General features: G+C 37.2%; 1 protein-coding gene across 3 annotated transcripts in view; it reads left to right on the plus strand.

Annotated features, from left to right (window-relative positions):
- The window catches only part of COL12A1 (collagen type XII alpha 1 chain), a 114797-nt gene that overhangs the window by 32876 nt on the left and 65467 nt on the right, over nt 1-16454 (plus strand). For 2 of the 3 annotated variants that reach the window (XM_045803810.2, XM_045803819.2), the window contains exons 14-23: nt 2466-2738; nt 8042-8308; nt 8772-8964; nt 9841-9962; nt 11729-11878; nt 11960-12079; nt 12173-12337; nt 12866-13012; nt 14605-14744; nt 15287-15416. In XM_045803810.2, the coding sequence (XP_045659766.2) occupies nt 2466-2738; nt 8042-8308; nt 8772-8964; nt 9841-9962; nt 11729-11878; nt 11960-12079; nt 12173-12337; nt 12866-13012; nt 14605-14744; nt 15287-15416 (1707 nt within the window). The remainder of the gene's footprint in view (nt 1-2465; nt 2739-8041; nt 8309-8771; nt 8965-9840; nt 9963-11728; nt 11879-11959; nt 12080-12172; nt 12338-12865; nt 13013-14604; nt 14745-15286; nt 15417-16454) is intronic. The other variant, XM_045803826.2, reaches the window with a different exon arrangement.

Genomic DNA, 16454 nt, shown 5'->3' on the forward strand with positions numbered 1-16454 from the left:
CCTCCAGCTTTTTTGAGAAAAATAGTTTATCGATGTGTTTGACAATGGTATAAACTTAATATTTAGGAATATTCTTATCAAACTGACTGACTGACATATAAGAAGCTTATTGAAGAAGTTTATCTTTTCAATCTTGGCCTCTGGATGGAGGTGCCTTTCTTCTTTCTTTGGATTCCATATTTCTTTGTTACTAACATGGAATGTTGCAATGTCAGTGTCTGTAGATAACACCTTTGGGTGTCACAGGCAGATTGTATAATTTTTTGAGGATAGCTTTCTGTAATTGAGAATTTACTCAGTGCTTATTGGAATTAGCGTTGTCATGCCATTAATTAGAATTTAAGAATATTTTTTAGTTAGTATTACATTTGTACTTTAAAAAAGTGCTTTTACTGACTCTTTTTGGGACACTGATAAACCTTGCAAAGGTCTTTATTGCAATTTCACTAGTATTTTGTTCCAGCTTTACAGGTTCTGAGAGTGTTAAAACAGTTGATTAAAATCCATGGGAATGCATGCCTAGTGAACTAGGCTCCTTTTGTTTGTAGCCCAGAAATATCTTTGTGAATGTATTTTTGCTTCAACCACAATTCTTTTCCTATTATTTTCTCACAGTGGAATCATTAGCCTGTGTTTGTGAGATTGATGTCTGTTGTCATGGTAATAAATAATGTCGCAAACTCAGTGCTGTACAAAGTAGGGAGGAAAACGGGCTGAGAAACACAACCTTGGAGCAGATGAGAAGCTGAAATTATTGTTTGTAAACTACTCCAGTGTTAATTTGGAAGATAATTCCCACAGTCTAGCTAATTTACTCGTCTTATACTTTTTTGGAATGTCATCAATGCCATTTTTAGCTCATTTAAGTTCATTCACTTTCAAGTACAACGATTTTACAATGGCTGCAATTCCTAACTGCAATTTAGGCAATTTAGAAGGGGCCCATGTGAAAAAAAGGTGTACATCAAGCAAAGGAAACATGTGCTGCACATTTAAATCTTAGAGACCAGTTGCTGGGATATCAATGATCTAAACAAAATAAGACATAAAAAACAACAACTAAACTAGATCAAAGGATCTAGTGGGCATTTAAGTAGCCAGTACAGTAAAAGAAGGCCTTCAAGTAAGAATTAGCCTGAAGTACTGAGGGAACAAAGTCAGTATGTTCTTGAAAAATAAGTATTCTTGGTTTCAGTGAAATATGTAGCTAATTTCCCTCCAGAGATGAGATGTCCTGTCAGCAGTTACAGTTATTTATAATGGAGTTAGAATTTTCCATTTGTGCTTGGGGTATGGTAGGATGCCCAGCTCCTGTTTTATTTATTTTTCCCTTTAAATTCTACAATATGATAGGTTTCTGTCTACCCAGATTTCTTTTCTTTTTCTTTTCTTTTTTTTACTTATTGTTATCTTTACTCTTTGTGTTGAAATTTAGTTGTTTAATTATGAGTATTTTTAAGGTATTCATTTTTACTCTTTGATTCAAGTAAAGTAATAGTCTTCAAAAATCTTGTAACGGCATTATATATCATTTGCTTGAATTTACAACAATTACTAGTGAAATGTATGCTGTAGAAGCAGATAGTTTTATATTTATGTCATGCTGTGGCATAAACCCTAGTAAAGGTAGCCAATATAAAGTGACCTGTATATTTATCTTACATTTAAATTATGGAAAGTGAGGGTTTTATTGGAAGACATCTGTGCTTCCTATTAAGTTGAGGTTTCCATATTTTTCCATTTGGGTTGTATTTTTTTTTTTTTTTTGAATTGAAAGAGCCAAAATTTAGTAGCAGACATTTTCGATCAGCTAGAACAAGTGGTGTGTTTTATTTTGATGACTAATTGCTTTTGAGTTTTCCAGAAGAATTGGTGGTTTTTAGTTTCATTAGAGTTAAGCTATATTGGAAGTTTGCACTTCTGCTTTTAAATTGCATGAGCAAAGAGAGTTTTCACCAAAAAATGATGCTGGAATTAATTTTTGCAAGTGATATGAAATTGTGGAAGTTATCAAAGGTCATATATTGAAACTGAGCTTATTTAAATTACATCAGAGGAAAAAAGATGGTAAAGAAATAAAGATCTTTGTGAACAATGGGCTATGTCATAAAGCAGACTGACATAGGGTAAAATTTGGGGATTTCGGTGCCTTTTTTTCCCTTGGAGAACACATTTGTAGGCACGTACTCTTTCATGTTTGGATGGCATCCTTGTCCTGAAGGGCCTTACAACCTGACTGAACATGTGGGTGCCAGGGTGATAGGTGGGAATCAGAAAGATCCTAAAGTTTTATTCCATCAATCTGCTCCACTGACAGAACAGGACAGACAGCTCAGGAAGAAGAAATGGGCAACTTTAGACAAACTGAGTTTGAATCCAGCAAGTTAGAATGTCCACCAGGATGAAGGAATATTTACATATCTAGTAGACATTGAAAAATCATTCCCCTGTAATTTTTATTCTAGAACGTGGTTCACCTACGGATTTCGTTACTAAAGATATCACTGACACATCAATTGGGGCGTATTGGACATCTGCTCCAGGAATGGTTCGAGGTTACAGGGTCTCATGGAAATCGCTTTATGATGATATTGAGACTGGAGAGAAAAGTCTTCCCGGAGATGCAATTCACACTGTGATAGAAAATCTGCAGCCAGAGACCAAATACAAGGTTTCAGTCTTTGCAGTTTACAGCAGTGGAGAAGGAGAACCTTTAAATGGAGAAGCCACAACTGAATGTAGGTAACATCACGAGTGTGTTTCGCTGTGTGTTGGGGCTGCCTAATAGCCATCAGCTCAAGTGACAGTTGAATCACTTGCTTTTATTTTTTGTTATATGATAAATGGGGATGAAAAATTAAGACCTTTAAAGACTATGGTTTAAATTCAGGTTGGTTTAGTTCCCTTTGTATAAAAATTATATCACATTTTGAAATATTGAATCCCATCCAACTACCTGTATTTGTCTCTGTCTTTTTTTCCTGATAGGATGGTCAGCTAGATAAGAAACTCAACTAGTGAAAAGTTCAGAGCCATGGAGACAAAGAGAAGGAAGGCCCATTTATAGTTGTATGACTTTGGGCAAATGACTTAACCTTCTTTGAGTCTCTGTTTCCTTATCTGTAGATTGCAGTCTCAGAGTCGTCTTGAGGGTTAAATGAAATAACAGTGTGCAGAGCACCAGGAAGAGTGCCTAGCCACTTAGAGTTGCTTGATACATGAGAGTGGCTGTTGAGACTGATTATTATATACCCAAGACCAATCCTAGAGACTTGACTTTATCCCTCTTGTATTTGGTAAGGTTACATCGAAAGTCCCCTCAATTTTCTGGTGGCTCAGATTTACCTCAATGTCATTAATATTCTTTCTGGTGAATAATTTTGAATGAAAAAATAAATTTTGAATTTATTATCAGCTGGTTGGTGAAAAATGCACCAACATCCCTTAATTCTCTTCCCTAAGAAGCCGTTTGTTAAGCATAGGCATTTCTAAGCATTTATAGGAGAAAAGTTTATTCCTTTTGTTCTGGGAGGGTTTTAGGAAAAGGGGAAAGCATGGGCTATTCTTGCATTTCCTTTTATTAGAAAGAAATGGAGGGATTGAGGGATTTTTCTGGTAGAGGAGGGGAGAGGAAAGTGCCATGAGCAATTTCAGATAAGCCCCATATCCTGATTTTCAGTTGTCCTTAAATTAAAGTCTTTTCGTCTGAGTTGTCTGAAGAACTCATCTCTCTTTTTAATCACTGGCAAACTCAGTAGGATGTATCTAAGTTTAAATTTGTGTCAAAATTTACCAGATTAAAAAAAGTCAAAGTCCTTTTTGGAAATTTAAATATGTGAAAAGCCCTTTTCTCAGATATTCACATGATTGGTTTCCATGGTAGTAAATGAAATCTCGTGTCTGAATATATTGGTTGATGTAATTTAAGAATCTGGCAGAAATTCATCTCTATTTCTGGCAGAGATTTATTTGTTGTAAAGAGAAATCATGATATAAACTAGGCCAGATATGACACATATAGCTAAATTTATCTGTAGGAGTAAAGATACAATTCATGTGGTTGAGCAATTATGAAAGTATATTATTTAAAGGGAAGATTTTTCAAAAATTCTCCTCCATTGTGTCTTCTTCCAAAAAGACCGGGTCTTCAGATATTTATTTGGGATTGAAAATCTCCACAGGGGATATGTTTTAGCCAAAAGCAAATATGTTAGTGGAAATCCTAAATAAACTTTCATCTCTAAGAAGCTGAGACTCTAAGAAATTGTCAGTATTTCTTGGCTAATTGATTGATTTAAAGGTAAGTGAACAGAAAGGCCTCTTTTTTTTTTTAAAGATTTATTTATTTATTTATTTATTTATTTATTTGACAGAGATAGAGACAGCCAGCGAGAGAGGGAACACAAGCAGGGGGAGTGGGAGAGGAAGAAGCAGGCTCTTAGTGGAGGAGCCTGATGTGGGGCTTGATCCTGGAACGCCGGGATCACGCCCTGAGCCACAGGCAGATGCTTAACGACTGCGCCACCCAGGCGCCCCCAGAAAGGCCTCTTTTGAACTAGAAACAGACTAGGCAGGAATGAAATGTACATTTTTTTTCGAGTTTTATTTTTGTGCAAACTGCTCAAACATCTAAGCAGATAAGAGAGAAGGCAAGAAACTTCCTTTGCGCTACTACCATTTTGTTGAATCTTATTTTGCTTTCTTTGTGGGAAGTAAAGCAGTTTATAAAGTGCTTGAGAAATCTGAGTCAGATGTGGTGTTTAGGTACTGGATGAATCCTAAAGTACGGATAACTGGGCAGAGTCACTAGGTCATGCTCTTAGAGTTTCTTCTAGATTTCCAAGGAGACATTTTGGAAGTATTTTCAGGATTGCTTTTACCTAAAATTCAGCAATATGGTATGCGGACTGTTGATACAATGAAAACCATGGATTGCGGCTAGAAAGCCAGCAGATGGGAACCTTTCTATTGGACCTCGAGTCTATGGCAGCTGGTTTAGCAGAGGTGCAGTGGGTGTTGGAAAGCATCTCGTGAGAGTTTCCAAAATGTGAAAAGAACTTACGATGTGACTGTTGAAGCATTTTATAGCGTGTAGCGTATCTATCAGTGAAGTGAAAAATCTTGCTTTTTACTCATGGGATGCCAATGTAGCTTTTTATTTCTCCCTAAAATCCAAAGTTTTCCATTAAAACTAGGGTAAGATATGTTGTACCGTATGCTTACATAGCTGCTTTTAAGATTTTCTTTTTAGCACTGATTTGAAGCAATTTGCTTCTGATGTGCTTGTTGTAGCTTTTTTCATGCTTCTTGTGCTTGGGGTTCACTGAGCTTCTTGGATCTGTGCGTTTATAGTTTTATAAAATTTGAAAATATGTAGATCATTATTTTTTCAAATACTTTATTTATTATACACCCACTCTCTTTAGGTACTCCAATTATACATGTATGTTAGTCTATTTGAACCTATCACAGAGCATACTATTGTGCTGTTCAGTTTTTCAATCCTTGTGTTTCATTTAAGATAGTTTCCATTATCATGTTAACAGTTTCACTAATGTTTCTTTTTGCAATTTTGAATCTGCTGTCAATACCATCCTGTGTATCTTTCATCTCAGACATTGTATTTTCCATCTCTAGAGGTTCGGTTTGAGTCTTTAATTTTATATGTTCTGTGTCTTTACTTAACATGCCTACTATTTCTTCTGCTATTATCAACATCTGGAATATAGTTGTAATAGCTGTTTTACTGTCCTTTTTGAAGAATTATGTCCTATATGTCATTTCTGGTTCTGTTTCTACATATTTGATTTTTCTTCTTATGGGGTGGTGTCTTATCTCCAACTGCCATAACAAAACACCATGTACTAATGGCTTAAGCAACAGAAATTTATTTTCTCACATTTCTAGAGTTGGAAGTCCAAGATCAAACTTCTGGCAGAATTTGATTTCTGGTGAGAACTCTGCTCCTGACTTGCAGATGGCCATCTTCTCGCTATGTCCTCACATGGCCTTTTCTCCTCTCTGCATGTGGGTGGAGGAGGGGGAGGGGACGAGAGCATGGTCTGGTGTCTCCTTTTCATTTTATGAGGATTTCAACCCCATCAGATTTAGTACTGTACTCTTATGGCCTTATTTAATCCTGATTACCTCCCTAAGGTCCCATTGCCAAATACTATTGCATTAGAGGTTAAGGCTTTAACAAATGAATTTTGAGGAGACACAATCATTCAGTCTATAACATAAATCATATTTTTTTCCTTCGTTGCATGCCTGGTAATTTTTATTAGATGCCAGACTTTGCGAATTTTACTTTGCTGGGTGCCAGATATTTTTACATTCTTATAAATATCCTTAAGCTTTGCTCTGGGATTCAGTCAAGTTACTTGGAAGTAGTTTAATTTTTCTCAGGCTTTCATTTAAGTTGTGTTAGAACTAGAGCAGAGGATCCTTTAGCTTAGGGATAACTTTGCCCCATTAGTGGGGCATTACTGGGGACCTGCATGAACTCTAGGAAATAATTGTTCCTTCTGCTCCTTTTGGGTGGTTCTTGCTCTAGTTTTGGGTAGTTTCCTCATACATATGCACTGATTAGTACCGGGCTGAGAACTCCAGGAGGACCTCTTGCAGATTTTTGGAGCTTTTCCCTCTGTTACACCATCTCTTCTTCAGTACTCTGCTCTGCAATTCTAGATGCCTTGGACTCCCCTGACTCACAGAACCATCTCCTCAATTAAGTGAGATCACCAGGCTCCATCTGGTTTCTCTCTTGCTGAACTGGAGCTGGAAATTCTCTCTAAGCAATAAGCCAGGACAATTGTAAATCTCGCTCTCATTCCTTTCTGTCTCTCAGGGATCACTGTCCTATATGGCCTAATGTCCTATGTTTGAAAAATGTTGTTCAATGTATACATTTAGTTTATTCAGATTTTTTAGTTGTTCAAGTTGTCCTTGCCTATTTGAACATGAAAATTCCTCATAGGATTAAGAAGCGTTCTTTGCAACATTTCCTTCAGTTTAGTGTCTTTGTATAGAAAATGCTTATGACCTTTGCATGTTAAGATTATTGAACCGAGGGGCGCCTGGGTGGCTCAGTCATTAAGCGTCTGCCTTTGGCTCAGGGCGTGATCCCAGAGTCCTGGGATCGAGCCCCGCATTGGGCTCCTCTGCCGGGAGCCTGCTTCTTCCTCTCCCACTCCCCCTGCTTGTGTTCCCTCTCTTGCCGGCTGTCTCTCTCTCAAATAAATAAATAAAATCTTTAAGAAAAAAAAAGATTATTGAACTGAGTGAAATAATCTTGCTTATAAACTCTATGTGAGAGAAAAGAGATGTGTGTTGGCTCTTCGTGGATGTGGGATGATCTGTTTCTGATACAATTATTGATAATTGTGAGATATTAGTAAACATTATTTAACAAATAATATTGATTATATATTTATGAAACACTTTTTATATAAAGCATTTCCTAAAGCACTCAGTGTTATACCAATGTATCTTTAGGGCCCTTGAGATATATTTATGTGTTAGAGTTTCCTATTCTCTTGTGTTCATAGTTTTACATGTCCGTGGCAGTCAGAAAGAATAGTGTTAACGATAGTCAACTCTGGCTAGTCATTTATCGACTGTATCTTTTTCTGAAAAGACCCAAGTAGTATTTCTGACCCTAAATTCATGATTTTTAGTATTCCCCACAGCATGATTGCCACAGGAATTATTTACAGCTGGAGATATAATAAAAATTCTAAAAGCTCATCTCCGGAAATGGATGTTTTTTTTACTAAAGTCTCTAGAATGCAAAAGGAAATCCGTGCAATAAAAACTTCCATTTTTTAGTTATTAGCTAGATAAAGAGAAAACATCTTACCATGATCTCACCGAGATTAGGTTCACGCGCCATCATGAATCGATGAGAGATCGTAATGCTAAGCAAGAGCACAGTACACATATTTAAGAAACCACAGTTTCTTTTCACATAAATGGGAAAGTAGACATGTGTATTTTCTTTCAACATAGTATACACTGTAATCTTCCTTTTATCTCACAGTATCTCAGGATTCAAAAATCTTGAAAGTGGATGAAGAAACGGAAAACACAATGAGAGTTACCTGGAAACCGGCCCCCGGGAAAGTCATCAACTACCGGGTTGTGTATCGTCCCCGTGGGGGTGGGAGACAAATGGTTGCCAAAGTGCCACCCACAGTCACCTCAACAGTGTTAAAGCGACTTCAACCCCAGACGACATACGACATCACAGTTCTCCCAATGTATAAGACAGGAGAAGGAAAGCTTAGGCAAGGATCAGGAACGACAGGTATAAAATAACTAATTTTTTGGGGGGGGAAGAGGGTAATATTTTAAAGGAAGGCTTTCATGCATCTACTTTATTTGTAAATGTCTAAAATTAATTCTGTAATAAGTTAAATTGTAATAATTAGATAAGATGCCTAATTAGCATTCTATTTTTACCACTCTAGTTCCTGGTAAAGTGATTCTACATATTAATGTTCTAATGTTAATCTAATCTTCTCAATTGTGAGAATTATTTCTATGTCCACTTGGGTAGCACTTCGTGATCAGGGTTTTTATTGGGTATTCTATCTGGTGCTGCCTGACTTAACCCTATTTATAAATATAAAATTTGAAGTGTGATGTATGTGATGATTCCCATGTTTATCGCTTAGATATTTCTAATTCAATTTCTTATTGCAGAGGAGAATAAAAAACCCAAAGCTTAGTCTTATGGATAATATTTTAAGATCTCTTTATCCTTACAGCTTCTCGATTTAAGTCGCCCAGAAACCTCAAAACATCGGACCCAACCATGTCAAGCTTCCGAGTGACTTGGGAGCCTGCTCCTGGGGAAGTAAAGGGTTATAAAGTCACGTTCCACCCCACAGGGGATGACAGAAGACTGGGGGAGTTAGTGGTTGGACCATATGACAATACAGTTGTTTTGGAGGAACTTAGGTAGGAATGAACTGTATTCAGTTTTTGTTAAAAGATTGAATAATTTATGGAAATTAGTAGGCCTTCCACAGATAATCACTTATGTGTCTGTTTGCTAGCAGAGGGTTTAGAATCAGCAGAAGTTGTTCTCTTATTCTTGGACTTGCTGAAGTTGAGGTTAGGATTCAGAGGCTAGCAGAAGTTTTTGTAATGTTTTAATGATTTTTGTTATTAAGTGATCAGGAATGGCATTTTTTCAGTAACATCCTGCTTTTTAAAAATTAATGTCCATATTATACGATTTCACCAAAGGCAGCTTGTCCTAGCCAGACCCGTGGAAGCATGGGGGTTCTTGTGCCTTCTGGAAAGGCCCAGGTGACTCACGCTGAGATGCTGAGTATGAATCCCCTTCCAGGGTGGGCCATGGGACAGAGAAGCAGGACTTTGTGCTTGGTGCCAGCTGGCAGGATTTGGGGCAGGGTGGGCTGATTAAAGGTCTCGCTTGAGGCTGTGTAGTGGAAAACAAGGAAGTTTGAGTTCGAACAGCACCCTACATTCATTACAGTAGGAAGAATGGACTACTGTGGATTGCCTTTTGGGAAATTTGTTTGTCTCAATCATTCTTTCAACAATATTGAAATCTATATAAACGCTCACTATTTACTTTTATCGGATTAGACAGGATGAAATGTACTGAGCCCACTATGTGCCAGGCACTTTATGTTACCTTGCAAATGCAACATTTAAATTATTTTCTTAAAGCCCATTGCTTAGAAGCAGTATGTTATAACGTGCTTTAAGTGAATGTTTGTAAATCAAGATGAATGTCTTTAATAAAGCCAAACATGCTACCACTTGAGCCAGTATACATACAGACTATATATTTTAACATTTCAGGGCAGGTACCACCTATAAAGTAAATGTTTTTGGAATGTTTGATGGAGGAGAGAGTTCGCCACTTGTTGGACAAGAAATGACAACCCTTTCTGACACAACTGTAATGCCGATTTTATCCTCTGGTAAGAAATTGAGTTACATTGCCCTAGGAAATCTTAATATTATGAAACCATTTCAAATGTGAACTGTTAGGTTAATCACACAGTGAAAAGCAGCTATAAACATTTTATATTAAAATGTATTTAAATAATTTATATGCCTAAAAACATATCTTCAAACATCCAGCTAAGCATGTCTTCTACAGTATTTTTTTAAGGCCTGTTTTGTCAACATTGCATTGGTTACGTAGTACTATATTATTTAAAGATGAGTTTTTGCAGTGTAGGTAATATAAATTTTCTCTCCTTTTAATGACTAAAATGCAATTTTATTTTGTTAATGTAGTTGCGAAAATGATTTACTTGGGCTGAGCAAGTAGAGTTGGGTTATATAAGTAGGTGGACAGCCATGACTTGGGAAGCAACATGGTAAAATAAACCTTTAGATTTTCCTGCTCTTGCCACAATTATAGCTTCGATGTGCACGATGCTAGTTCTGAACATTCTTAGAGGTGGAAGAGCTGGATAGAATTTACTTCCCAATATTTTCCAGCATTTGATAAAAAAGAGTAGATCTGGGCGGGTAGGGGAAGGCTTGCAAAGGCTTAGGTGTTTGGAGTAGTATCTGGGAGTCCTCGGCCCTGATGGAGTGTACTGTGCACGAAGGACACCTTTGTAGTGTGATAAACATCATTTAATTTTTCTCAATGAGCTTTTTAAAACAATATAAAGATCAGATGCTAAGATGGCAAGAAGTTGGGAAAGTCATGGCTGGTAATGTAAGCTCTCAGAAAAGGGCATTTAAAAAATATGGATGTGGATAAAATAAAGTGTCAAATCCTGTTTTGCATGAATGCTCTGTTGTTTCTGTTATGATGATATTAACTGACTTATATTTTTATTTTGTAGCTTGTGCACTGAGGATATTGGGATTTTTCTCTCTTTCCAAAGCACCCTAGCTTTGTATCAGTGTTTGTCCTTGTTGTCTCTACAGCTCTCAATTTGTATATTTGTTTGCATACTTCTTCTAAGCTGTCTCCCTTCTTTCTTGGTTTTTTAAATGTGCAGACTTCACCATCTGTATATACCTGATTGTTATACATAGTAGATGATAAAGTTAAGCAGCTAACAACTCAATAATATAATAGCTATCAGGTTTTAAAACAAGGTATCTTTATTTCAAAAAGGCCTAATTTTAAGAGTCATGTGTCTAGTCCTTCATGATATATGTAATAATTACCCAGAAGCTTAGTTATTTTAGAAGATGTTTTTAGCTCAGTAAAACCTTTCTTAGCTCACACATTTTATCAGTTCATTTCATACTTGTCTGCTAATGACCATTACAGCTTATGGAAAAATGCAGCATCTAATCTTTAGATCACATTAAAATTTTATTAAAATTATGAATGCCTTATAGTTAGATGGCTGTACATTCTCATTCATTTATTTCAGCTCTTGGGTTTGTAAGCCCATTCACATTTACAATGATGGTTTAATTTAAGTCTCCAGGGCCTACGACTGTGGCCAGGAAATATAGTCAAAGATGAAGGGAAGACTTGCCATAGAAATAATCATTGGAGGAATTGGTGATTCTCATGAATGTTATTTGAGGTTAATAAATCATTTGGACATATATTCAGAGTCTTGACCTCCAAGTCACAAAGCTAAGCTACAGAACTGAAGGCAGCTAGGCAACACTGAGCATCCAGGGATGGCAGAGGCATGGCTAGGAAGTAACCCTGCTAAGAATTTGCTCCTGACCTTGCCCTGTCTCATGATTGCCATGTCAGGAATGGAGTGTCTCACCAGAGCAGAAGCAGACATTGTGTTGCTGGTGGATGGATCATGGAGCATTGGCCGGGCAAATTTTAGAACCGTGAGGAGTTTCATCTCTCGCATTGTGGAAATCTTTGATATTGGTCCCAAAAGAGTACAGATTGGTAGGTCTGGCAATATTGAAGACCTTTAGACATTTTAATCATGCTCTTTTATATATGCTAATGCCACTGATGTTATTTTAGCCCTTGCTCAGTATAGTGGGGACCCCAGAACAGAGTGGCAGCTAAATGCTCACAGAGACAAGAAGAGCTTGTTGCAAGCTGTGGCAAACTTACCATACAAAGGAGGCAATACTCTCACAGGTGAGTAAGGATGATGCGGTGTGCTTTTAGCTTTTGTTTTTGGTCAGAACTGGTGGCTGAGTAATCACGTGACTGGTTCTCTTTTAAACATAGGCATGGCTTTGAATTTCATTCGTCAACAGAACTTCAAGACCCAAGCTGGTATGAGGCCTCGAGCTCGAAAAATTGGTGTTCTCATCACGGATGGAAAATCACAAGATGATGTTGAGGCACCTTCAAAGAAACTCAAGGATGAGGGTGTGGAGCTGTTTGCTATTGGTAAGCACTCAAAAGGCTAGCGGTGCCCTGGGGGTTACAAAAGCTGAGGATATTTTTGTAGCTAAAAATAGTTTTTGAAGCACAAAAAACAAACAAACGTATTTTCCCTATCACATAATTTATCAAAATGATATGCCAAGAAGTTAACTCGTTTTCTTCTTTTCCCCTCATAATGGGACAGAAGTACATGGCTTCTTAGAAGAAAGTAATGGATCAAGAGGACAAATGTGCTATTAATAGGATTCAGGAAAATTCCTGTTTGGTTTTCCATGGCACCATGTTTATTTTTGATAGCCATTATTTTACTTTGCAGAAAAAACACTCAACAGACTTTTTGGTGGGAAATTGGTGCTAGAAGCTTTTAGAAGAAGCTAATTCAGAATAGCCTTTAGTTTATATTATTTTTTCTTTGTTTCTATTTTGTAACTATAGATAATCATTTTATTATTGAGGAAAATCACATGTATGTTCTACTTAACATTGAAAATTCAAATGCTTTTAATTTGAATATGTCCTTTTTCCCCCAAGGTATTAAAAATGCTGATGAAGATGAATTAAAGATGATTGCAACAGATCCTGATGACACCCATGCATACAACGTGGCAGATTTTGAGTCACTCTCTAAGATCGTAGATGACCTCACCATCAACTTGTGTAACAGCGTCAAAGGTCCAGGTAAGATTAGCCAAGGGTTTCTCACCCTTAGCACTGTTGATATTTGGGGCAGATCATAATTTTTGGGATGGGGGAAGGGAACACTTAGTGTCTTGGGAAATGTTTAGCAGCATCCCTTGGCTCTGCCCACTGGATGTTGGTGGCATCCCCTGAGTTGGGACAACTAAAAATATCTTCAAATGTTGCCAAATGTCTGCTGGGGAAAATAATGCCCTCAGTTGAGAATCATTAGTTTAGTCCCTGATTTTTTCTCTGATTTGTTTCTGATGGCAGTAAACTAGAAATGGCTTTAGCTTATTTGAAGATAAACAAATAATGTGGTAGAAATCGTTCATATGCTTTGGGTACCGAGTACGTACTTATTTGACTTTTTCTTCTTGAGTTTTTCTCTCCAAACATTTACAGATTTTCTTTTTGGATTTTGAACAACAGACTGACCTTTTCCCTGGAGAAATAAACGAGCCAGGAAGCCAGAATTGTAGGCTTCTGGCTCTGGATTAGCTGAGAGAGTTGTAGTTTTATTTAGTTGGAGAGGACTTTGAGTGGGGATGAAAACATCTTTTATCTGTTTTCCTTTACTTTTTTTAAAAAAAACTATGTAATAGTTGCATTCATTCTAGTTTCCCAGACAGTAAAATTGCTTGATAATTTTGTAGGCTTGATTATGACCCAACTATAATAAAGGTTAGAGTACTAAGAATGGAAATGCTTTCCCCAGCTTTACAAAGACAGTTGAGTTTTTATGAGATTGATTGCCATGCCAATGAAGTCATTGGATTAATTCTCCTTAATATAGTATAATATAATATACTATAATAAAATATATAATAAACTATAAAATATAGACATCTTTCTAATGGTGATAGTGAGCTTAGTATTTCTATTTTCATTGATGTTAATTCTAGATATTGTTCTGTAGTCATTCTGTTGTTCATTGGTCATTTCACTTTATCTACCCACAGAGAGCACAATCACAGGCAGTAGCATATTCCCAAATTTCAAAAGACTTGGTTGTTTTTCTTCTTTCTTAAGAAAGTGGTTAGCTTCTCTTACCACTGAACTAGTCCCCATTGGGGAGCTAAACATAAATAAGAAACCAATTCCGTTCTCACAGAGCATAACCTATAGTTAAGGAGATAAGACGTGATGAATATAAATAATCAAATGATAACAAGGGCAGTGAACTTGGGTGGTACCAACAGTGATAGAGACAATGGAATTTCCAGGACCCAAATCCTTCTTCAATAATTATATGTATAAGATTAGAGACAGCACTAAGTATTCAAGGATGATGCAGATGTTTTTGAGTTAGGCGACTGGTAAACTGGTGCCATAAGGAAGGGTGGGACTAAGTTTTAATGAAAGACAATGAGCCCAGGCTTGAATCTTCTGGGACTGAAGAATCCTTTGCCTACCCATTCAGGGAGGTCTTACGAGCAATGGGACTCTAGACTGTTATACTGTATATCAGTATATCAGGATGTGTATACAAGTTTGAAATATGAGACGTAATACTATTTTAATCTAATTTCAAATTTCATCACCTTGCTATAATAATGAAAAAAGCGTATGTATTTTATTTCCATGTGTAGGTGACTTGGAAGCACCTTCTAACCTAGTTATTTCTGAGCGAACCCATCGTTCTCTTAGAGTGAGCTGGACACCTCCTTCTGACAGTGTGGATAGGTATAAGGTGGAATACTACCCAGTTTCTGGAGGGAAACGGCAAGAAGTGAGTAGGCAACACCTACAACCCACTCCGTCCTGAGAGTGATATTGAGTCCTTCACATTAGGGCTCAGAAAATGTTGGGGGGGGGGGAGCAGGAAGGATGTAGAGTGGGGCAGAACTGAGTCAGCATTGGTGCTTTCTAGTCCTTGCTAGGCAAGCACTTTCATTTGGGCTTAATTAAAGGATAAGAGCTTTGCTTAAATTCTTATGGTTCTACAAATTGCAGAATATCAATATGGTTTTTAATTAAAGGATGCTTGATTTATTTGTGAATTTATATTAAAGTCATAGAGTTGGAAGGAAACATTAAAGATGATCTAGTTTTACCCACTCATTTTACAAATAAGGAAACAACAGCTGGGAGAATAAATTATATAAATTGCCTAAGATCTCATTGTAATCTGGTAATTTCCAAAAACAAAAGACAATGGCCTCACTGAAATATAATTTTTAAGTTCATTGTAGTTAACTACTTTATAATTATACTAGAAAAGAGGGAAGCAATTACAACATAGGTTATTATTTTTTAAAATTTTCCCCCTAGTTTTATGTGAGCCGCCTGGAAAGTAGCACAGTACTGAAAGATCTGAAGCCTGAAACCGAGTATGTTGTTAATGTGTATTCTGTGGTGGAAGATGAATACAGTGAACCTCTGAAGGGCACAGAAAAAACCTGTAAGTCAGATTAAAAAAAAATCTTCTCCTTATTATCTTTTTAAAGATAAACAGGTGGCATTCCATGTGGGCTTTTGGCAGCCTTCCAAATCATTCCTTTATTCAATACCCATTCAACAAACATTTACTAAGCATGTTCTTCATACAGGTGCTCAATAAACACTCAGCTGCTCTTACTGGCTGTTCTTGCCATCATGGGACCCCACTGATGGAATGGGTAGTCATGGCCATAGATAACTTAGAGGGATAACTTTCCTTTCATAGAGTTACTCACTTCTTAAGAAAGATATCATGTGGGGAGTGGGACTAAGGTTGGGAAGGGGAACTGTGCAGAGGTGACCTATTTCAGTTTTGCAGGTGGTCAGATCTTCCTGCTGTCAATGAGATCACCCTTTTTTTCCTGTCCTTTGCCTCCTGGCCTTTACTAGAGAAGCTCTAATAGCTTTGACTTTGAGTAGAGCTTTTGGCAAAAATGTTCCTTGCTCCTATTCCTGGCAGGGTTCCTGAGGCCTAGTAGGGTTTCTGAGGCCGTATGAAAATAGTCTTTCCTTCTCCCATCTTCTTGGCTGGACTCCAGGGCACGGGAGGCCACTAATAAGACAAAGGAGTGGGCATCACTCTCTCCAAGGCAAGAATTGACTCTATTTATCTTCAGTTCTGTAAGTCTTTATCTCTTCTCTCTCTCTTTGCTATGTAGGTTTTAGGTATAGAACATTGTAAGTCAACGTCTGTATACACTACAAAGTGATCACCCCCCTGAAATCTATTACCATCCGTCACTCTACACGTGATCCTCTACCCCTTTCACCCACCCTCCAACCCCGATCCCTTCTGGTAACCACTGATTTGTTCTCTGTATCTATGAATTTGGTTTTGTTTGATTGCTTGTTTGGTTTTTGTTTGCTTTTAGACTCCACATATGAGTGAAATCAGATGCTATTTGTCTTTCTCCTGGTTTATTTCACTTAACATAATACCCTCAGGGCCCATCACAAATGGCAAGATTTCATTCTTTTTTATGGCTGAGCAGTACTCCAT

This window comes from Ursus americanus, chromosome 29 (assembly GCF_024610735.1).
Source record: "Ursus americanus isolate L20-20 chromosome 29, mUrsAme1.1.p, whole genome shotgun sequence".
Lineage (NCBI taxonomy): Eukaryota > Metazoa > Chordata > Mammalia > Carnivora > Ursidae > Ursus > Ursus americanus.